This window comes from Pecten maximus, chromosome 8 (assembly GCF_902652985.1).
Source record: "Pecten maximus chromosome 8, xPecMax1.1, whole genome shotgun sequence".
In the NCBI taxonomy this organism is placed as follows: Eukaryota; Metazoa; Mollusca; class Bivalvia; order Pectinida; family Pectinidae; genus Pecten; species Pecten maximus.
Window position 1 is genome coordinate 18,260,982 of NC_047022.1, and position 23,888 is coordinate 18,284,869.

At 34.3% G+C, this 23,888-nt stretch overlaps 3 protein-coding genes across 3 annotated transcripts; 2 read left to right on the top strand and 1 right to left on the bottom strand.

The window, feature by feature from the left end:
• Positions 1 to 1,560: 1,560 nt before the first annotated feature.
• Positions 1,561 to 12,821, bottom strand: LOC117333095 (RUS1 family protein C16orf58 homolog). The gene is made up of 13 exons (XM_033892226.1): positions 12,595 to 12,821; positions 11,218 to 11,295; positions 10,773 to 10,887; positions 10,200 to 10,278; positions 9,614 to 9,719; positions 9,016 to 9,117; positions 8,824 to 8,894; positions 8,277 to 8,461; positions 6,984 to 7,041; positions 5,968 to 6,041; positions 2,985 to 3,094; positions 2,563 to 2,608; positions 1,561 to 2,159 (listed from the first exon to the last, which is right to left on the bottom strand). The coding sequence occupies exons 1-13, from the start codon at positions 12,727 to 12,729 to the stop codon at positions 1,987 to 1,989; spliced, it is 1,332 nt and encodes a 443-aa protein (XP_033748117.1). The 5' UTR covers positions 12,730 to 12,821; the 3' UTR covers positions 1,561 to 1,986.
• Positions 12,822 to 13,042: 221 nt separating this feature from the next.
• LOC117332668 (coiled-coil domain-containing protein 152-like) lies at positions 13,043 to 14,689 on the top strand. Its single transcript, XM_033891662.1, has 2 exons — positions 13,043 to 13,123; positions 13,749 to 14,689. Exon 2 carries the CDS (start codon positions 13,771 to 13,773, stop codon positions 14,560 to 14,562), a length of 792 nt encoding a protein of 263 aa, XP_033747553.1. The 5' UTR covers positions 13,043 to 13,123; positions 13,749 to 13,770; the 3' UTR covers positions 14,563 to 14,689.
• Positions 14,690 to 15,670: 981 nt separating this feature from the next.
• LOC117332669 (E3 ubiquitin-protein ligase RNF185-like) lies at positions 15,671 to 23,174 on the top strand. The gene is made up of 5 exons (XM_033891663.1): positions 15,671 to 15,974; positions 17,134 to 17,265; positions 17,771 to 17,828; positions 19,275 to 19,392; positions 19,741 to 23,174. Exons 1-5 carry the CDS (start codon positions 15,826 to 15,828, stop codon positions 19,836 to 19,838), a joined length of 555 nt encoding a protein of 184 aa, XP_033747554.1. The 5' UTR covers positions 15,671 to 15,825; the 3' UTR covers positions 19,839 to 23,174.
• The last annotated feature ends 714 nt before the right edge of the window (positions 23,175 to 23,888 follow it).

The following is a 23,888-nucleotide window of genomic DNA, read 5'->3' on the forward strand; positions in this document are numbered from 1 at the left end:
ACTTCTTCTCTGAAACCGAGCAAAGGATATTGCTCCTATTTGCCTGGAAGCAATCACTATGGGGTGGGGATTCAAAGTTGTACAAATGGTGGTGCTGACCCCCTAGGGGCCTGAGAGGTGGGGCAAAAATGGGTCAATATAGCTATATTGATATTAATGACTTCTCTGAAACTAAGCAATGGATATCACTCATATTTGCCTGGTAGCAACCCCCTAGGGTAGGGATCAAAATTGTACAAATGACAGGGCTGACCCCAGGGGACCTAAGAGGCGGGGCCAAAAGGGGTTATTTTGGCAGAATTGATATAAACAACTTTTTTCTCTGAAACTAAGCAATGGATATCTTTAATATGTGACTGGTAGCATTCCCTTTGGTTAAGGATTCAAAATTGTACAAATGATGGGGCCGATCCCCTGGAGGCTGAGGGGCTGGGCCAAAAGGGGTCAATTTAGCTAAATTGATATGATCAACTTCTCTGAAACAGCTCATATTTGACTATTAGCATCCTATTGGGGTAGGGATTCAAAATTGTATAAAGGAAGGAGCTGACCCCCAGGGGGTAGAGGGCAGGGTCAAAAGGGGCCAATTGGTCTAAACAAGATCTTCTCTGAAACTAAGCAATGGATATCACTCACATTTGTGTGGTAGCATCCCTATGGGGTCGCGCCAAAAGTCAATTTCATTTCATGGATTAATGTACCTTTTGGCATTTTTAGTATTAAAATAAAACCAATGTACATGTACCCATATAAAATGCTTATGATATATATTGACATAGCAATACCAGCGACAAATATACTTAAGCATCATTCTTGTTTCATATCTCATGAAACCAGGTGAGCGATACAGGCCCTCTGGGCCTCTTGTAGATCATACATGTGGATATAGAGGATATTGAATGGTTTCCTGTTTAATATAACATATATTTCACGAGTATGACAGAATATCGATATTTTCATAAGTGCAAAGCACATATGAGTCATATGAGTCTGTAATATGAGTGAAATGTTATATTAAACAGAAAACCATTCAATTTTCTTTTTATTGCATTTTATAAACTTTATAAAACAAAATTAGAAACATCGAAAAATTAACTGTCAAAAATTGGGGGGATCAGTAACATAATTCATAATAATTCATCTCTTTGTGACATTACTCCACATCAACTTGACAGCGCCATTTTGAAAGGACTGATCAACGCAATTTACTGGTAAGAGTTTTCTGCTGTTATCGGAGAATCTATGCATGAATAACTGATGTCAAGGGAGCATTTTGTCAAAAACTAGTCTGAATATTTCAGAAAAAACAGCAAAGTAACCAATTTATCTGTCTTCGCTTTGATTAGAAAAATTGGCAAGTTTCAAAGAGGTGAATACAAAGGTTCGCTCTAATTGGTCAAAAATGAAAAACTTATATTTAAACTTTTATTTTCACTGCAAAATCTTATATGTTCACTGCTCATCGCTACAGTGAAGTTTTAATAGTTTGAAAAATGCAATGAAATATTTTTGGGGTAATCCTTTTAATTTTGATAAAATAAATACATTTGTACAATTTCCTTTTTCAATTCATTTTTATTCATTTTTACACTTCATCAAGAAAGAAATATTTTATCACTATCTGGTAAAAAAATAAATATAAATTCATTTTATTATGAGTGGCCGATATCTATTGCTATGGTAACACTGTCCATATGTTACTAATATTAAATTACTTTGTTGCAAAGCTAACTCTGTTCTTTGTAATTCTGGTAGACAGAGATTAAAAACTTGCATGATTAGAAATAATTTCAGGTGATTTTAAAAAAATCCAGAGAAGTATGGGTTTTATTCTTCTACACCACCATGAAAATTAATTCAAGAATAAATTAATGATGGGTAAACCTGCATTCGGCTATGAATGACACAAAATGATGGACAATGTCATTATTATCAGAAGGACAAAGAAGAAATAAATTGTGACATAAAGCTTTCATCCAGTGTGATCTAGAACTCCTTCTTGTCCGTTACCCCATTACTGTCCCATCTGGCACGCCACTCATTGGCATTGAGGAGTACAGGGTCTACAGTCCAGCCCTGCTGTAGCACTCCCTGACGGAAAGCCACAATCGTTGATTTTGTGTAAGCTAGAGAGGCTGTCAAGGTACCAAGCACATCACCTAAAAGTAAAATTAAAATTGTTTATAGTGAACTTCAACAAAAATTAGCTGCTCAATACATTGAACTCTCAAAAAATATGTTTCAATCTGAACACTGGACCAAAGAGATCCAACAGTCTTGAGACTGCTTTGAAAGTGAAGATTTTAAATTTGGTTATTATCTGCCATTATCGGCAAAACAAACACAATCTCTAAATTGACTATATATGGAGGTAAAGATTATATTTTAGGTCCATATCTGCTAAAAAAAATGAGAAACAGAATCTCTCAATTGACTATATTTGGAGGTGATTTAGGTTGAGATTAATCAGTTCAGAAAGAGTCGGATAGCTTGAAATTGCCACATTCAATAAAAGATTTTTAAAGCTCTCTCACATTACATGAATATGGTATATATACTTACCACCTTCCAGTGCTTGTACCATAGGTGACAGGGAGGAATGAAGTGTCTGAAATATATCAAAATTTTAAAAATAACTTTCTTAAACTAGAAAAGTAAGTAACAGGCTAATTGCTTCCACCAGCAAATAGAAAAGCACAGCTATTGTCTACAATATAAATATGGTCTATCAAAATAAGTTATTCAAAGGTTTTTTAAAGAATATTATCATTATAAAACGAACTCCAAACAAAAACAATTTTAACTTTAAAATAAATCAAAAATGTACAAGTACCAAAAATATAGAATGTAAACCGTTACTGTCCTCATTGAACACATTTGAAAATCATGCATGATCATGATGTAAATTATAGTAAATGTACATATATACGTATATATATATTGTCAAACTTCTGTTTAAATAATTTTACTACATGTATACTCACTTTGTTTTTATAAAGATTTTCGTACACATAGTTGATGACTTCTGCTTGAAAGCAGCTCTGTAGCTGATCTTCTGTGGTAGAACCCTCTGATAGTGCTATACATATTTCTCCTGCAACACAAACCAATGACTTTTATCTATACATTGTAGTGTTGTCCAGGTGACCCACTCGTCACTTGAAGGGCCGCAAGGCCGTAACAGCGGACGTAAAACCCATTAAATTAACAAATAGGTGACCCAATTATGATACACAACCTATTTCAGTTATTCTGTTAAGATATTATCTGTTAATGGGTTTATATTACTATGTGTTATTTTCTATTATTTTGTATTACCAGGTAATCATCATTTGAAATTTTGCTTAGGTTATAGGCTAGGAGGCGAATCTATGTTTGAAGTATCAGATGGCCACTCAAGTCCTTTAGATGTAAAATCTTAACAATGGGGTAAGTTGGTAAACTGATCAGTAATTGAGAGGCTAGTTGGTTAATTGGCCTTTAATTGAGAGGTAAGTTGGCTGTTGATTGAAAGGTTAGTTTGTTAACAGGCCCTTAATTGAGAGGTTAGTTGGTAAAAAGGCCATTAATTGACAGGTTAGTTGGTTAATTTGCCATTAATTGACAGGTTAGTTGGTAAATTGATAACTGACAGGTTATTCAAATAGCTGATGTACATGTACATGTAATTCATTAACAGATTAGTTGATTTTAATTGACAGCATAGTTAGTTAACAGATTACAAACTCATTATAAATTGACAATTGATTAAATACCTTAAAGAAGTAAGCATTGTGTAATTATATATAGTGGGGAATATGAGTATCAGTTTATTATGCATTTTCCACGTTACATCTTCATGCCTGCAGTGTTAATGTCTATAGCACAGAATGGTTCCTTAAACTCTACAAAAGTAACATTGACTTCTACGACACAGTGAATGGTTCCTTAAACTCTATAAAAGTAACATTGACTTCTACAACACAGTGAATGGTTCCTTAAACTCTATGAAAGTAACATTGACTTCTACGACACAGTGAAGGGTTCCTTATTCTCTATGAAAGTAACATTGACGTCTACGACACAGTGAAGGGTTCCTTATTCTCTATGAAAGTAACATTGACTTCTATGACACAGTGAAGTGTTCTTTATTCTCTATGAAAGTAACATTGACTTCTACGACACAGTGAAGGGTTCCTTATTCTCTATGAAAGTAACATTGACTTCTATGACACACTGAATGGTTCCTTAAACTCTATGAAAGTAACACTGACTTCTATGACACACTGAATGGTTCCTTAAACTCTATGAAAGTAACATTGACTTCTATGACACAGTGAAGGGTTCCTTATTCTCTATGAAAGTAACATTGACTTCTACGACAGTGAATAGTTCCTTATTATCTATGAAAGTAACATTTTAAGCTCTATAAAAGTAAAATTGACTTCTACGACCCAATGAATGGTTCCTTATTCTCTATGAAAGTAACATTGACTTCTACGACACAGTGAAGTGTTCCTTATTATCTATGAAAGTAACATTGACTTTTATGACAGTGAATAGTTCCTAAAACTCTATAAAAGTAACATTGACTTCTATGACACACTGAATGGTTCCTTAAACTCTATAAAAGTAACATTGGCTTCTACGACACACTGAATGGTTCCTAAAACTCTATAAAAGTAACATTGGCTTCTATGACACACTGAATGGTTCCTAAAACTCTATAAAAGTAACATTGGCTTCTATGACACACTGAATGGTTCCTAAAACTCTATAAAAGTAATATTGTCTTCTATGACACACTGAATGGTTCCTAAAACTCTATAAAAGTAACATTGTCTTCTATGACACAGTGAAGGGTTCCTTATTCTCTATGAAAGTAACATTGACTTCTTTGACACACTGAATGGTTCCTTATTATCTATGAAAGTAACATTGACTTCTATGACACACTGAATGGTTCCTTATTATCTATGAAAGTAACATTGACTTCTATGACACACTGAATGGTTCCTTAAACTCTATAAAAGTAACATTGTCTTCTATGACACACTTGAATGGTTCCTTATTCTCTATGAAAGTAACATTGACTTCTATGACACAGTGAAGTGTTCCTTATTCTCTATGAAAGTAACATTGACTTCTATGACACACTGAATGGTTCCTTAATCTCTATAAAAGTAACATTGACTTCTATGACACACTGAATGGTTCCTTATTCTCTATGAAAGTAACATTGACTTCTATGACACACTGAAGGGTTCTTTATTCTCTATGAAAGTAACATTGACTTCTATGACACACTGAATGGTTCCTTAATCTCTATAAAAGTAACATTGACTTCTATGACACACTGAATGGTTCCTTATTCTCTATAAAAGTAACATTGACTTCTATGACACAGTGAAGGGTTCCTTATTCTCTATGAAAGTAACATTGACTTTATGACACACTGAATGGTTCCTTAACTCTATAAAAGTAACATTGACTTCTATGACACAGTGAAGGGTTCCTTATTCTCTATGAAAGTAACATTGACTTCTATGACACACTGAATGGTTCCTTAAACTCTATAAAAGTAACATTGACTTCTACGACACAGTGAAGGGTTCCTTATTCTCTATGAAAGTAACATTGACTTCTATGACACACTGAATGGTTCCTTAAACTCTATAAAAGTAACATTGACTTCTATGACACACTGAATGGTTCCTTATTATCTATAAAAGTAACATTGACTTCTATGACACACTGAATGGTTCCTTATTATCTATGAAAGTAATATTGTCTTCTATGACACACTGAATGGTTCCTTAAACTCTATAAAAGTAATCTTGGCTTCTATGACACACTGAATGGTTCCTAAAACTCTATGAAAGTAACATTGGCTTCTATGACACACTGAATGGTTCCCTTCGCTCTATAAAAGAAACACTAACTTCTATGAGTGAAAACCTATCTGTAATCGCCATGGTGAATTCTTACCTCGTTTGATGTTAAGGCCTAGAAGGTATGGCATTCCTTTGTATAACAAAAGCAGATCCTGTAGATCCTTTGCACTGGAGCACGACACAAACACAATAATATTAAAAATTTTCACAGAATTAGTGAAACAATAAAAATGTAAGTTTCTCTATATCATCTCAATATTCTAAGTGAACCATTACTTGTTATACAACTATTGTAAACGTATACCACACCTATATATAGGACATTAAATTATATTCAATAAGTTTTCATTTCATTATGAGATTTTATAAATGTGAGCCTTAGCGAGCAAAAACTGAAATTTCATAATTTTCATAAAACATCATTTGAAATGAACACAAATTTAAGATACTTTTTATCACATTAATAAGGAAACCTATATCTTAACAGATTTTCCAGTCAAAATGTGATGGAAAAAACAAATGGAGGCAGCAATCTTCAATTCATGATGTACCAGATAGTGTCATTGTCTACATCATGATTTCACAATCTATTTCTGAAAATCACTCCAGGGTATATTACACAAGAAACATATGCAAAAATATTACATGGGAGAATTCATTGGATAACAGGCCGAATATGTGATAAAATAAAGTGTAAGAAAATGGATATCAAGGATGTATATACTGACATCTCAGCTGAAATTAATATTTGTATGCAAGTTATGTAATGTATAGGACCAAACTTATATCACATGTTTTTATCTAGCTCATCATTAGTAACAGGGGTATGGATTCAAAGACACGCTGAAATGTCATTTTTAATTTTTATTGTCCCACTAGTTTACCTGTAAGTGCCCTCTAAGAATCTATTTGAAAAACAAGAAGTAAATTAAAATTATTCTGTTTTATGTACAATAATGAAATTTTTATGTTAATTTACAATTGTCAAAATATTATTTTACTTAAGCAAAAGTACTATTAAAGAGGAATTTTGAATAAGAAGAAAAACTACAAATACTTAAACTTAATTTTGGCCTGCCCTTTATAAGGTTTTACTGTACGAATACTTACCTATTGCATAGTTTTCCTACAGAACTTCCAAGGACAATTTCCAATTTTCTTCTAGTTCCTGAAAATATTTTTTTACAATGTATGAAAAGCAATTACGGGTAATAAATTCTACAGCCAAACAGTCAAAACAATGTACTTGAGTTATGTTGGTGTTATGACATTGATAACAGGGTAGATGTGTGGTTGTTATGACAATGATAACAGGGTAGATGTGTGGTTGTTATGACAATGATAACAGGGTAGTTATGAGGGTGTTATCATACTGATAACAGGGTAGTTATGAGGGTGTTATCAAACTGATAACAGGGCAGTTATGTGGTTGTTTTGACAATGATTACAGGGTGGTTATGTGGTTGTTATGACAATGATAACAGGGTAGTTATGTGGTTTGGTTTGGTTTGGTTTATTTTGTTTAACATCCTATTAACAGCTAAGGTCATTTAAGGACGGCCTCCCGTGTTTGCGATATGAATGTGTGTGGTTAGTGCGTATGTGTGTTTTGGAAGGCTGCGGTATGTTCGTGTTAAGTCTCCTTGTGATAGGCCGGAACTTTTGCCGATTTATAGTGCTACCTCAATGAAGCATACTGCCGAAGACACCCAGCAGCACACCCCACCCAGTCACATTATACTGACAACGGGCCAACCAGTCGTCCCACTCCAAATATGCTGAGCGCTAAGTAGGAGTAGCAACTACCATTTTTAAAGACTCTGGTATGTCTCGGCTAGGGGACAGAACCCAAAGCCTTCCTCACAGCGGCGAACGCTCAACTAAATGCCAAAAGTGAGGCATTGTCAAGGGAGACATTAGGAAGAAGAAAGTTGTTTAGAAAGAAGAGAAAAGATAAGATCCCAAATTTAGTCGCCTCTTACGATCATGCAATGGGGGCAGCAGGTACAATTCTTACCCCCTACCAGCAGGGCATTAGTTATGTGGTTTTTATGACAATGATAACAGGGTAGTTATATGGGTATTTTCACACTGATTACAAGGTATTAATATGGTTGTTAAGTCAATGATAACAAGGTAGTTATATGGTTGTTAAGTCAATGATAACAAGGTAGTTATATGGTTGTTAAGTCAATGATAACAAGGTAGTTATATGGTTGTTAAGTCAATGATAACAAGGTAGTTATATGGTTGTTAAGTCAATGACAACAGTGTAGTTATGTGGTTGTTATGACAATGACAACAGTGTAGTTATGTGGTTGTTATGACAATGACAACAGTGTAGTTATATGTTTGTTATGACAATGATAACAGGGTATGTATGTGATATAACATATAACTTACTAAACACCACAGGCTCTGAATGGTTGGTTTGCTTTACACCTGGAATGTGGGAGCTGTCCAGAAGATCTTTCACAATGAGATTCAACCTTGATTGGTTCATTGTTTCCATGACAACACATTTTACAGCAGAGTAATTTGCATAGAGATGTAAACAGGTGAATATTACATACAGGAACCAGATGAGACTGAAGAAAAGAAAAAAATTAAGTAATATAACTTTTACTTCAATTTTCATATACAATGTATTTTCGCAACTGTCAGTAAAGGGTATGTTTTTAGAACTATTTTGAGTCTAGTTTTTCTCTGGAGTTTGCCTTGTTTTGTTTTATTTGTAAGTTAGTTTCATTTTGTTTATCCATTCATTTGGTTTTGCTATAAGTTAGAAAAAAATGTTTACAATGATTATCTATGTGCTGTATTTCATCAAAAATATACAGTGGTGACCAAGGCATCTCCATTACCATATTTGATTACAGATTTTACAGTACTTAATAATGAATTTGAAATAAGAAAAAAAAATGTGTGTCATAATTTCAATCATACTTACGTTTGTTTGCCAGTAACTAGAGGGATGAGAGCCAGATTACAGACCAATGCTGCCAAGTTGACCAAAGTCTCCTGTTGAGTGGAAAAGCAATCAGTAACCAGTATAGGTATTTTTTTCTAAAACAAATAATTAATTTCATGTTTGGCTGTGAAATATTGCATTGTACCATTAAAGTTTATTTGTTGGTCTAACCTGACTTCCATCTTTGGCTGATACGTCGGCCATATTGTTTCGTCTGGCCTGATGTTGGGTCAAAGCAGCTCTGGTTGCGCCACCTGCCACGCCTACAATGGACTGATCACAAAAGCAATTTTATATTCAGGACAATGTTCACACCTTATCTTCAAAGCAACAACAGAAAACATCACAAACAACAACAACGACAACCAATAGACAAAAACAACAGGTAGACATTCTTTTAGTTAAAAGTTTGAGAGTGATGTTATGAATAACAATATAAATGAAGTTGAAGGATGCATAACGTTTTTTACCTTGATTATCATATGGACATCTACATCATAATTTTGAAGTTCTAAGGTCCATGCTGAACTTTGACTATCATATGGACATTTACATCATAATTTTGAAGTTCTAGGGTCCATGCTGAACTTTAACTATCATATGGACAACTACATCATAATTTTGAAGTTCTAGGGTCCATGCTGAACTTTAACTATCATATGGACAACTACATCATAATTTTGAAGTTCTAGGGTCCATGCTGAACTTTAACTATCATATGGACAACTACATCATAATTTTGAAGTTCTAGGGTCCATGTTGAACTTACCTTGCATATCCCTGCAGTACACACCAAAGGGGTAAAAATGCTTTTGAAGTTTGGTGCCAGAATCTCTATACAGATAGCAAGATCATTCAAGATGTCTGCAAATAACCTGAAACAGGAACCCTAATCTCTCAGATTCAAATCACAATACAGGTGTGTTGACTGGAACTATGGGAGTTAATAAGGACACGGCCAACTTTAGCTGTGTTAAGTTTTAATAAAATTACAAGCTACAGTATTTCACAAAATTTGCAAAATAATTTCTATCAACTTGTTGGCACAGACGGCAGCCTGTGAGAGGTTTTACTGTGGGAGAATATTGAAGTACCAGGAGAAAACTCACTTGGTCCGGTAGATGGCCATTTCACCTCCGATTGCAGACTCAACCCTGGTCACCTTGGTGAAATGCAAGTGCATTACCACTAGACCATCCCAAGCTTTGTACATATTTGTATTTCAACCTTTGAATGGCATTTTATTTTCATATTTTTAATTTACTAAACAATACCAGTAACATCTGAATGGCCACTAATATATCCTTGGTAATGATGTTAATTAATTAGAAGTTGATGAAGCTGTTTCTCTTTACCTCCATCTTTTAGAGTTACAATCCAAGCTAGATCCACGAAGCCAGGCAAATACTATCCTCCCAAGCATCCCAGTTCCATCTTGGAAAACAAAATGACAAAGATGGTGGTATAATATTAAATACTATGCCAATTTTTATTGCACTATTAAATTAGTTTCCTTATGCTTTTATTTTTTGTTGCTCTTAATGAGTATTCTAAGGTTTTAATCAAAACAAACCCCTTTCCAAATTGTTATATTTATGAATAAGGTATACCATTATGATTTTTTGAATAATTAAAAATGAATGCAAATGAACTTCTTTTGAAATTTAAAAAAAGAAAATAGAAAAAAAAACATGCACTTCGTTTTGAAATCAAGCTGGATAAGGATATTTCAACCTCGACCTCCTTATTTGGTGTTAGTGAATTGGCCTTATCCCAAAAATTGAATAAGGAAACAACCCTATTGATTTGTTGCAATCCTACATAATACTACTTATACATTAGCAAGTCAAAAATCATATGGGAACCACTTCCAGTCAGGTGACCTAGATGCAAAGAAAAGAAGGCCTTGTTCCTATAAAGGTTTCAACCTTTGAGTATCCAAGTCATAGTTGCAGCCAGAACAGTAGCACTTTCATCACCGACCCCCACTCCTTTCAGTACAGCCTGGGCGGCCAAGGTCCCTGTGATGCTGCTGGCAAAAGCCTGAAAATAACGACGATGATATAGAGTTAGCTACATAATCATTATTACACCATAACTTGTGTCTACTGACATGAAATAAGGGTCAGATAAGGGAGGGTGTGGTAAAGCTGTGTAAGCCTTTAATTGTTACGTGAAAAATTTCACACGAGAATATGATTAATTTATGCACGTGTGCATTCTGTACAATCTTTGATTTATGGGTAAAGCTAAGAGGTAGGGATGTCTTAAAATATAACGAAATTCAGACTTTAAAGACAGACCAATGATGGAGGTATAAAATATGCATAATTGTAGGTTTAATAAGCAGCAGATTCTATTTTTTTTAATTACCTGTATTGTGTCCCATATTTGATACTCCAGATAATCCTGACTCACACTCTCGGGGTAACCTTGTGGTAGAAATACAGACTGTAAAATATAATATCATATTATGTATCTTAACTCATGAGAATATATATACATGTATACAAGTGTGTAGATGGACAATCACAACAAATATATCTACATGTATGTCATCTTATATAGAATTCCAGGGGGTTACATGATCATTGGTCATGTTAATGTATGTTATCAAATGAATGATTTACTACTCATAGGAAATGCATGTGTGGCAGGATTATTTTTATGTTTATTTTGTATTTAAATTGTTCCGTAATTACCTAGTTGTAATAAGTATTGTTATGTTCAAAATGTAATGTTATATCGTTTCGTTATATTCTCGTCCGTCCGTATTCTGTACTGTGGTCAATGGTCAAGTCTTTTGTCTTGCATCATAGAGATACGTACGTTCTTATTGGTCCAATGTTTTGGCGCCAGATCAGTTTTCCTGTCATTGTCAAATTTACAATCGTGACAACCAGAGGTCGGACTGTATTTTTTTGTCGCACTGGCCAAACATTTAATATACAGTCCTGATGTAATATTTTCAAGTCGCTAGTATGACGATACCATGAGTATCTTAGACTTTGTGCCACACGCAGAGTCTGGTATATATATCATCACAGCTAGGATATACTTGAATAAATGGTCCGAACTCAACACAGGATTTCGTTTTATCATTTGAGCGGAAACCCAACCTGTAACACATGTGTGAGTAACACAAATTGGAGCAAATGGTAACAGGGATCTGAATGGTAGATTGTGTGTAAACTTATATATGATCATGAGTCATCTCTAGCACTAGCACTAGCACATCATTGTCATATATTTCAGTGAATGTAACATTGGACATTTGGAACAAGAAAACATGTATTATAAGCCATTTGGACCTCCTTAAGTGGCCAATCAAACCATGATACATACTTCCAGAGTTTATAATAATGGCATATATGGCGTCAGACAGATACACATATAATTGAAATTGTTTGAATGCACAGGGGGAATAAAAACCCCGCCTTGCCAGTTCACTGCAATTGAGCTCAATTGAAATTCCCTTTTGTATCATGCTGGAAGATGTTCACAATGTGAAAGTTAGTCCAATCATATTTACATGGGTTGTCTATGTTGCTATATTTACACCAAAAAATTGTTAAAATGGCTAAAAATAAAATTGGAGAATACCCCGGTTTAAGCCTATTCAACCAATTCGGTTTATCTCTAATTGATATTAAGAAACGGCAAAAATATCCAACAGTTCTGATGCAAGAAGTATATGCTGTAGAATGGATGTATACACAAAACACGTGGACATCTATTTTTAGACGTTACCCTGAAGAAGTGAGAGACTGTCGTGCCAGTCGGTGACTGGTCAACCACTAATAATCGTCCATCGTCTGTTGACACGTAATTTTTCTTCACACGAGACGAACCATATCCTTCTCTGCATAATACTATGTCGCCCATAACCTTCGTTACACTGCAACAGCAATGTTTATGTGGCTTAGGAGGCTCGGCTTAGGTGACACATCCGTTACATTAATATTGCAGGTGGCGCTGTTAACTTCCTGTTAAATGAAAAGTGAAAGTTAAATTTTATTACTCATACATTATGATAATACATTGCTTGAATTTCATTTATTTCTATGAAAATAAACCATAATTCATTTTGCTTGGCATTAATATTTTGTATTAAATAAACCATTCTTCTTTTGTGGATAATCAATATTATACATTGTTTAATCTTGGTCTTTCGAGTGTTTTTTGCAGTAGAAAATTGAAGCGTTCCCGCAACTCAGTAAATCTCCCGTCTGCTAAAAGTTTCATCGCTGCGAAATTTTGTATCATTTTCTTCAGCATGGTGAGATATTTTTATATACTCTAAATATTAAGTCTAGGGGCGAGCTTTCGGGGTTTTCAGTCATCAAATCAGAATTTACACAAAAAAAACCCAAATATTTGGATTAAAACAGGGGTTTATAATTATAATGGGAGTCTTGATCATGACACATAATATGTATCATGATCAAGACTCCTTTTACAGCATATTATGCTGTACTGTAGGTAGCCCACTGTCTCTAGATAATGTTGATCTTAACTCTATTTTAACATTATCGCCATCATTACAAACCTCTTTGAGTTAAATTTTGAACATTACTGTATTAGTAAAACTTAGTGTCTGTCATATGCCTCTGATATTCAGTGATAGTGATACAACCACAGGGACTTGTCAAATTCCCAGCCCGCGGTCAAAATGTGTCATTCGAAAGTCCAGCAATAACTACATTATACAATGTAGATGATTAGAAACTTTCAATTATTTCTTATCTTTTAATCTGCGACAAATGTCGTACCTGATCATATTTAGAAAATTAAATCTGATATAAATAAAAACACCCTAATTAATTGAAAAATAATAGCACAAAGGTATACATGTTTAGATCTGTATTTACAAAATATTCATTCATTTTAATGTAACTTTACAGGGGTCAATAATCTAGCCTTAAGATGGATGGAGGTGAACAATCAACACCGAAAAATAAAAATGAAAAATGTTTAGAGCTGGACACCATCATTGACACATTTGATAACTGGCAGTTGGCCATTGTTGATTTGCTGAAGAGGAAAACAGAGTTATCGGAGGAAGCAAAACAATTCAGAACAGACAAGGAAAGAATAGAGAGAAAAAATGCCGAACTTGAAAAAACTGTTTCTGATCTGCAGGGAATGATTGATACTCTGCACAAACAACTTCACACTGTCTGTGACCTGGAAGAAAGCATTAGAAATAGCCAAGAAGAAGTAAAGAAAAAAACAAGTGAGCTCCTTGATGCAAAATCTGAGATACACACTGAAAAAGTGAAACACGCCAAATTAGTTGAAGAGATGCAGGAGGAACATTCCAAAGAAATAAACAAATTGATAGAAAAACTGAACAGAGAGAAGACCACGGAGGTTGACAAACGTCAGGAAATTATTGAACAGAAAAACGACGAAATTCATCAGATGCAACAAAAAATGGATAAATCCAATACCGAAAAGGAATCTGAAATCCTCAAACTTTCAATGGATTATGAAAACAAGTTGTCAAAACTTAAGCAGAAGACATCAATTCCACCTGCTCAATCCAGTTCATCTAATCAAGAGATTTTCCGGAAGAAACTCCAGCATCTGAAAACGGAATATGATAGGGAAGTGAATCATCTAAAGTACACTATATCAGATCTACAGGAGAAACTCGCGACACAGGGAAATTTGGGCCGAATGCCATTGTCTTCTGGAAAGAAGAGACGAATCTAGAACCAATAAAAGTTATAATCATAATATAACTAATTTTATCCAAAATTTATAAAACGTGTTATTATAAAATGATTTTGTTTTTGGAGATTTCAATAGATGCGAGCAGCAAATAAAGTTATTTATTTAACAGTTACATTAGATGTTTGTTTTCATTTCCTTGTTTTAAATTTTAAAGGCAGTCATAACAGAGGTATACAGAAATCATGGACACAAAACAATGACACATGAGAAAGGATTTTTCGCATACTCCATATGCATAGGTCCCACTGGTCCTAGTTGTACCAATTTGATTTTTGAGTCTGATCCAAAAAACAAAATGGCTAACAGTTTAAGTTTAGTATTGCTATTGCTTATTCGCTGAAAATGCATGGAACTTTCTTAGATATCATTTATAGGTTCCCCTTGTTATCAAATAATTGAAGAAGAAAATATCAGTCCTACATAGAACCGATATAAAGATCATTCAATGGTGAGCGTCAAGATTCCTTTTGAATATGTTTTTTTTTTTTTTACATTCTGGGTTTCCTGGTTTGTGAAACACCCGTTACGTTTTAAAGATATCGTTGATACTAAACTTGTGTAACAGTTGAGAGTATAAGGTCTCTGGGTCACCTTACTAGCTCAAAACAGCGGAGTAACCCTTTAGTCTAGTGGTAGGATGTTTGCCTTGAAAGCGAAAGGTCGTTAGTTCGAAGCCCGGAACAAGCAGGGTATTTTTCATTACTCCTTTCTATTACATTTATATGTCATCTTTTGTGGCATATTGTATGCAATTACATTTATCTGCGATCAGTTATTCCGAGCTACAATATACAAAAAAAATGGATATCGTATAAACGTGTACATGTAGCTATAAAGTAATAGGATAACTTGTCTTTTGATATTTTTTTAACTGTAGCTAGTCTATAAATAAGCACATAATCCATAGCTTGAACGCATACTGAAATATAAATCTAGAAGATATGTGATAACATATATAATATATTCTCTGTATTTCTATGGGTATTTAGATATTCAGAAGTACAAGACCGACATATATTACTTGCATGCTACCTATTATCATTATCTCCGTATTACCTCCCTTTGTGCTTTACTGCGCATGGGTAAGTATACGTCAACACAGAAACTTCCGGGACTTTTAGAGTAAATCTTATTTTGACGTGACGATGGAGTAGAGGCTTGATCATCGCATAGTTTTACCAAATAATGACGTCTATAGAATAGAATCAGCCAAGATATCAAGTGTAAAACTAAATATTGAATATGGCGACGCCGACTGGAGCGGAGGGAGGCACCACGCCCCCCGGAGGAGCAGATTCCGCGGACACAGATGCAGGGACATTTTATGAGTGCAACATTTGCCTAGACACTGCACGTGATCCAGTTGTCAGCATGTGTGGACATTTGTTTTGGTACGACTGACAAGTTGTTTGGGTAACATTTGTCTTTGGGGATTGCTTTGGTCAACCACATAAATCGGACGCTCTATCAAGGAATAATTATTATCATAATTCTACTTCATAAAACATGACATTATCTATTCAGATTTGGAACTACTGCTAATTGAATAGCCCGAGTTCCCTCTGGCCCTGATACCATGTCTAGCTACTAATTGAATAGATGGCGGCGCTCTATTGATCCATAATGCTTGACTCTGTATTATATTGACTCAATAGAAGCTAGCTCTTGTAACCAGATGTATTGTGTGTTAACATGTTTTGTGATGGTCAACAGTATACGTATATATCTCATGTATCAGAACTGGACTGGGCTTAACACATGTGGTATGGAATTAATATAGCTTAAATGGTTAAAGCTGGTTGTTGCATTTTCCCTCTTCTGTTTATCATTGCATCAGATTTGCGATCAGAATGTCCATACAGTGTATCTGGTGTCTGAAAATCCAAAGAATTGAATAGACCGAGTACTATTGTGCACAAGATTAATTAGTCCAAAGGGTTCAGACTTATATTATATTATTGCATTATTTAGTTGTGGAATTTACTTCTTGACTTGTCAATATTGATACACACACCAAAAAAAAAAATCTGCCTACAAATTTCCATCCATTTAATAGAGACTTATTCAGGGTGGGAGACCCACTATGGCGTGGCTTGTTAGTGTACATGTATACACAGCAGGTGTGAAGGCAATTAGTCTGACATAATTAGGAATGGGCTAGTCGTGCCTGGCTCAGATCGGCCATACATCAAGTCTCCGACCCTCTGGCCATTTAAGCAATGGCGCGGTTAATTAATATTGTACATTAAAAGAATTAAAGACCTTCATTTCAAAAGCAAATAGGTCTTGTAATGATTGATAATGATTTTCTCACATGAAAATGATATGAATGTGGAGATATTCTACAGACCAGTAACAAGACATTTGTACAGACTGCCATCTTTGATTGACCATGGGTAATATGGTAGTAAAAGTTGAGTCAAAATGATGTACAAACTGAAGTTAGAACCCCCCCCCCCCCATGCTTAATCAGTATTGGTTTAAAGATGATGTCTGTTAAAATGATGTAAATAAAGTAACATGTTTTTTAAAAGAAGATTATCATTACAGCTGGCCCTGCCTTCATCAGTGGTTGGAGACTCGTCCACAGAGACAGATGTGTCCAGTGTGTAAAGCAGGTATCGGCAAGGACAAGGTTATTCCAGTGTATGGCAGGGGCTCCAGCAACCAGCAGGACCCAAGGTTTGTGTGGAATTCTGGATACTCAAGCATAGGATATCCATTCATTAGTGACGACAACAACGATATTTCATGACTGTTTTGGTTATGCCAATATCACGGATGTTATTAATTTGTCTGTGATCTTGAATTTTGTATTTTCTTGTCTCAATCTGTATAGATGTAACCCTGGTAAATACCAGTGCCATTACACAGCTCGGCTAGAGAGATCTTCTGTTTAGCTTGATCGGTTGAGCATAAGACTAGTAAGTCAGGGGTCTTGGGTTTGATCCCCATATTAAGAATGAGGAAACTTTGAATAATTTGTGTTTGGAAATGACCAATTTACCATTTATTTTCGTTACTGTTTGTAGAATTTACAACTGAATATCTTAATGAATGTAGATCAAACTTCATGTATTCATTAATGAGAATCTGTGGCTAATTGTGTATATTGAAAACCTGTCTTCACCACTTTGGCTTTGACTTAAACCTTTGACGCATGATAAAATCCCATCTTTCTTTACAGAGAAAAACTGCCACCAAGACCTGCAGGTCAAAGATCTGAACCAGAAAATCAAGGAGGGGTACGTTACTATAAAGATGTGTAGTGTTTTGAATTTACATATCAGAATTACTAACTTAATTAAAAAGCTTACAACTTCACTATCATGTCGAGTCAAATACCCAGGTAATGCTGTATACCATTGTTGTCCTTTGACAATTTTGATATAAATTTGATTAAAATCTAATTTAGATGTAAGAAAGTACAGTAAAACTTGGATAAGTCGAAATCATCGGGACCAAGCAAAATATTTGACTTATCCGATGGTTTGACTTATCTGTGTCCATTTGTATATGGAGACAAAATACACAAGTATAATCGGCTGTATGCATAACAAGTGCTTGATAACATGGTCGAAAATAAACAAGAAATGATAAAGTAATTAATTGTACATAACAATTATTTGTTTATCTAATAAACAATATTGTGCACGGTTACAGAGCAAAACAAAATTCATGAGTAAAATAATCTTTGCCATACAGACAGGCGATTACACACGGAGTCGTACTCATTACTGCATAATATTCTATGAAAACGATACATACATTATAAGAATATAAATGTATATGTTGTACTCACATTATTTCTCTTAAAACCCGTTTATATTGTTCTACAATTAAATATTGTGAAACAATGAACAGTTCAGGAAAATTTGATCGACAGTACGCGTGCTGATTTTGTATAAAACGTGAAGGCCGTGGTCAGTGTTTATCGGCTGCATGATTGTGCATTGCGACAATGTTTTGTACAGAATAAAAACATCCAGCATATTAGTGTTGCTATTTTATCAGTGTATTCAGAATTTAGGCATAGATTAATAAATCGATGACAGACCAAGTATTTTTACTTTGCATTTTTCGTGTGGAAAATATGTAATTTATCGTTTATTTTTTCCTTATATTTTTCGGCGGTCATGTGTTAACAGAACACAGTAGGTCATGATGTTATGGTTTGTAGACTAAAACATTTTATATTAAGTTATGTATACCCAAACGTTTTACTTCACCTGTGCACTTGTATTAACAATGTGATGATGTGTGACCGACAGCCAGAAACTAACAACAGGCTCTGGTGACACTGTTACGGCTGATCGGTCACACTCGGTCAATCAAGCCGATGTCAACAAATTTTACCTGAGAAAGCATGACGCCTTTGATGTTCGACACAAAAATGGAAATTTTGGTATAGTTTAGAAGGGAGGGACCACAAAATATATTCGACACAACCGCAGTATTCGATTCAACAGTATTCAAATCATCCGTGTTTAATTTACTAAGATGACGGGAAAAAATTGGGACCGAACGAAACATTCGACTCATCTGATGTATTCGATTCAAGTGTGTTTGACACAAGTTAGTTTTACTGTAGCAAAACAAATATGAACCTGAATATGCAGTAGTTGTTGGTGTTGATAGACCTTTCTATGTTCACCTCCTGTAGTTAATACCAAACTGTTCGTATTCTCTAGGGATTCCCAGGATTTGGTTTTGGAGATGGAGGATTCCACATGTCATTTGGAATTGGTGCTTTTCCTTTTGGAATTTTTGCCTCAACATTTAATTTCAATGATGGACGACCAGGCCCAGGTAAACATTCATATCACATTTGCAACAGTTTCTCGCCTTTGGGAAAATGAACTAATGTCTCACCCTTATTACAATGTCTCACCTTTGGGAAAATGAAACAATGTCTCACCTTTGGCAAAATGAAACAATGTCTCACCTTTGGCAAAATGAAACAATGTCTCACCTTTGGCAAAATGAAAGTGTTTGAATGCAGCATTGTTATAAACAACCAATGAATAATCCAATTTATTTTAACAAATAATTATTATTGCAAACAGCAATAAATACATTTTTTTGGAATCAATATTTTTTGTATCTATTTTCAAAATTCCACTCTTATTCTGTATGTGTAAATATTCTTCATTCCAGCACCACCTGGTTCGCCACAGAATCGTGAGGAACAATTCCTGTCAAAAGTGTTTCTATGGGTAGCAGTGCTCTTTCTCTTCTACTTGCTCATTGCATAGTCAACCTCAAGGAACATGTTACCAAGTGAAAAAAAATTCTATTTAGAATTGTGAGTGATGGATCCAGGAAGGAGGGGAATTGGTTGAATAGTAAATAGAATTCATTAAATTAACCAAATCAAGTTGACCTATTTACAACACTTTCCCTTTAGAATTTGAACTACGTTTAAAAATTCGCCTCTAAGTGCTCCGTGGTGAAAATGTTGCAGGATGTAAGTTTTCATTGCTACAAGAAGTGTGTAGGTGTGGAGAGAAAAATGAAATCCTGGATCTATGTTTTCTTGTAAATTGTTGTGATTGTAATGTCAGCCATGCTGACAGATCCTGTGGCCATTGATGAATATTAAAATGAAAAACCTTCTAGAGTAGATTTCAAATAAATTGTGTTCATTAGATACTCAGAAAATGGTAAAAGGTATTTTAAAAGAGGATTTCTTGTTTTCTCTTTGTAAGATTAAGCATTAAATCAAGCATCATGGTGCCCAACTCCGAAATCATCTTAACATTATTTTTAAAAGAAAGATTTTGTGCTTACTATATTAATAAATGTACATATTTAAGCAGTCATCTTAGTAATTCTGCTAAAATTATGACTGCGCTAATTTCAAAATCCTTTAATTTTCTATGGCAAATATTGTGGAATGCGCAAATCCATCACTGCACAAATCTTTAAATTCAGTTTTGTGCTTAAATTTGAGTGCACCACCGCATACAGCACAGGGGCTTGGCAAGATTTCCTACCCACGGCCATTATGTATGGACTGTGGGTTGGAAATTCATGCTAAGTCCCAGTGGTTTAAAGTATTAAAATACAATGTACAAAAATTGTATATTGAAATTCATTTCTAATACCAATGATGGAGAAGGCTAAATATCTTTATTTCCAGACATGAATGAACCAGAAAGTAGTTAAAATGTTTCCATATATGTTGACAGAGACTGCTTATGTTTTAATAACTTGTAATTAAAAGCTCCAAATTTAACCCCACTGATGAAGTTTTCACATTTTCAGACCTATTTTTTTTTTTTTTTTTTCATCAGATCATGATTTTTGTATTTATTAACTAATTTTGTATAAAGCAGATCATTTATTACAAACCTGGTTTCAAGATCTAGTACACAAGTATACAATGTAAGTAGAAAACGTTTAATTTTTTGTGTATGTATACAAATTTTGTTGAAAATTACTGTAAAAATCAGAATCGATCATTTTCAGACAGCATTGAATGAAACCCTGGTAAAAGTTAAATGGTGCAATTTTTGTTCATTGCGTGCGATTCAATTTTCAGGTTTTCATTTTAGTCAGAGTTAGTTTACACAGTCAGTGTTAGCATAAAATTGGTTTGTTCTGTTCAGAATCTTACAAAAGGTTAATTGCTTTCCTTGGAATATAATTACAAGGATTTGTATAAATGTCAAATTATTACACCAAATTTCAATTCTGAAGGAATGAATATACAAAAAGGATATAAAACTTCCGTGAAGTTTCAGCAATATCATTCTTGTTCAAATTCCGATTAATTTCAACCAAACAGCAGAAATTGATTTTGCTCAACTGACAGTATTAAAATTAATCAGGTCAAGATATGCAGTAAAAACGGAAACCATGAGTTATGAAAATGACTTTAAGTTACATGCAAAATTGGTGTATAATGTTGTCACTAATTTATAAGCAGACAAACTAGTTAATGTAGGTATAAGTCTATTGCCATCCGTAAGATATTATTGCTCTTCAAATTCAAGGTCATTTGTGCATTAAGTGCAGCAGATATGTACATATATATATTGACATAAAGGAAGGGTTTGTATGTTTGGTAGAAAGTCTATCTTTGGGAAGGTTTAAAGCAATTAGCAAGAATGTAAGTGTAATTAATTTATTGACAGAATATTGGTATGATGTTGCGATGCCTCTGTGCTGATCTGTAAGGAACAGGCCAGATAGGTACCATGCCCCTGTGATTACTTATGAATTAGAGAGCATGAATGGTGCCATGCCCCTGTGTTTATTTACAAATTACAGAACTAGTGGTGCCACCCTTTGTTTATAAATTACAGGACCAGAGTGGTGCCATGCCCCTGTGTTTATCTAAAAATTACAGGACTAGAATGGTGTCATGTTCCTGTGTTTATCTAAAAATTACAGGACTAGAATGGTGCCATGTTCCTGTGCTGCATTTCTGTTTCCAACTGAAAATTGTACGTGTACCTTTAATATAAACAAAATGTACTGTGAAAGAATATTTTAATAATTAATTTAAAAACTCAAATTTGATTAATATAGATATATAGTAAATAAATACTCGAGATATTCATACTCAAGGTCATGGTAAGAGTTGTATTTCAGATCTAAAAGAATCAGAGAAACTATTTTCCCTACTTTTAAAAGGACTATAGAAATAGACCAAGCTTGTTTATCCTAGTTATATATGTTCAACAATAATTTCTGGGCAATTGAAGTACTATGGACAATACTTGGTGTAAAAAAACAGGGTTTTTTTGTTTTTGTTTTTCATATATTGTATCATATACGTAACTGAAATGGACAATAAAACTCATAAACACTGAGTGGTATTCTTGAAAAAAAATCCTACCAAGGATAAAGCTAACAGTCAGAATTTGTTTTACTTGAAAACCAGAATCAATAGAGAATATTTGTGTAAGTATCATTCCAATTGTTCTATTTGAAAGAACAGTTCATTGTTGTTTATCGTAGAATATTGTAACTCATTTTTAACGTAACTCATTTTGTTAAAAATGAGAAGTCTGATGTACAGTTGTCTTTACTAAAGATGTACTACCTCCAGATCAGTGACTTTATCTGGCGGAAGTATGTACATGTATAAGCTACTACATTGTATTTCCAATTTCCATTCATATCATCACATATTTTTGAAGATTTGTCAAATACCTGTATATAGAATGAAATTGAAGAACAACTTAGCACTTCTTACAGCTGTGGAAAACATGTGTGAAATATGTTGTAATAAGTTGTAAAATATTTTTGTGCTTTTCTCTTTCTTTCTGGAGGTAAATAACAATGATAGTGCAATTTCCTTTAAATTATTGCTAAAGAAATTTAAAGTTTTAAGAAAAACATCAAGTTGAACATTTTGTTAGTATTCTTGTGTAAAACAACACTTTCTGATGTTACACAAAGATTATTGTGGCCAAGAGAAAAAGAAAATTACAGCTGTTGCTTGGTTAATTATTCGAAAGTATATATTGTAATACGTACTGTGGCCGATATTCAACCATATAGAGGCACTAGGCAAAATGATATATTTATTAATCATTGTTTTGTATATTGATTGTTGCGAATAAATAACTTCAAATTTCTGGCAGTGTTTCATTATTATTATCTTGCCTAGCGGCTAGTACTGTAATAGATCCATGACCTGTGACCTAATGACCTCTGAAATTTGTCAGAAGTGAGGCTGATGTTCATGACTACAATATAATGCAATCTGTATAGAAAACACCAACCTTTTCCAAGATAAGTAACCATTACCACCAGTTTTAATTAGTAGTATCAAAGGCCATAACACATCAAGGGTCATCAATCCAGTAAAATTGATGGAACTAAATGGATTTCAGGGAGACACAAGAACATGTCGTGAATAACAGGGGTGCAAATTTTAAAAGTTTTGTTAAAATCCCTGTATAATCCTGGGAGGATAGTTTAGTTTATTTTGTTTAACGTCCTATTAACAGCCAGGGTCATTTAAGGACGTGCCAGGTTTTGGAGGTTGAGGAAAGCCGTAGTAGCGGGAGAAAAACCACAAACCTACGGTCAGTTCCTGCCAACTGCCCCATGTAGATTTTGAACTCTCAACCCAGAGTTCGAGGGTTAGTGATAAAGCGTTGGGACACCTTAACGACTCGGCCACCCAGCTCCTGGGAGGACAGAGACAGAGATTTTGATTCCAGTATGCTGTCTACAAAGCGCCTTGGAATGTACATCAAAATTATGATGTCATCATTTACGACATGGTTACTCAATGTAAAATGACATTATGTTATTGTGAGCTGCGTCACATAGCCCGTGCCAGC

Coding starts and splice junctions, on each gene's coding strand:
- LOC117332669 (XM_033891663.1), top strand. CDS start 15,826: ATGGCGACGCCGACTGGAGCGGAGGGAGGCACCACGCCCCCCGGAGGA. Junction 15,975..17,133: donor ATGTGTGGACATTTGTTTTG/GTACGACTGACA, acceptor TTATCATTACAG/CTGGCCCTGCCTTCATCAGT. Junction 19,393..19,740: donor TGATGGACGACCAGGCCCAG/GTAAACATTCAT, acceptor TCTTCATTCCAG/CACCACCTGGTTCGCCACAG.
- LOC117333095 (XM_033892226.1), bottom strand. CDS start 12,729: ATGGGCGACATAGTATTATGCAGAGAAGGATATGGTTCGTCTCGTGTG. Junction 9,720..10,199: donor TGTAACTCTAAAAGATGGAG/GTAAAGAGAAAC, acceptor TTCCTGTTTCAG/GTTATTTGCAGACATCTTGA. Junction 3,095..5,967: donor AGGCCTTAACATCAAACGAG/GTAAGAATTCAC, acceptor TTTGTGTTGCAG/GAGAAATATGTATAGCACTA.
- LOC117332668 (XM_033891662.1), top strand. CDS start 13,771: ATGGATGGAGGTGAACAATCAACACCGAAAAATAAAAATGAAAAATGT.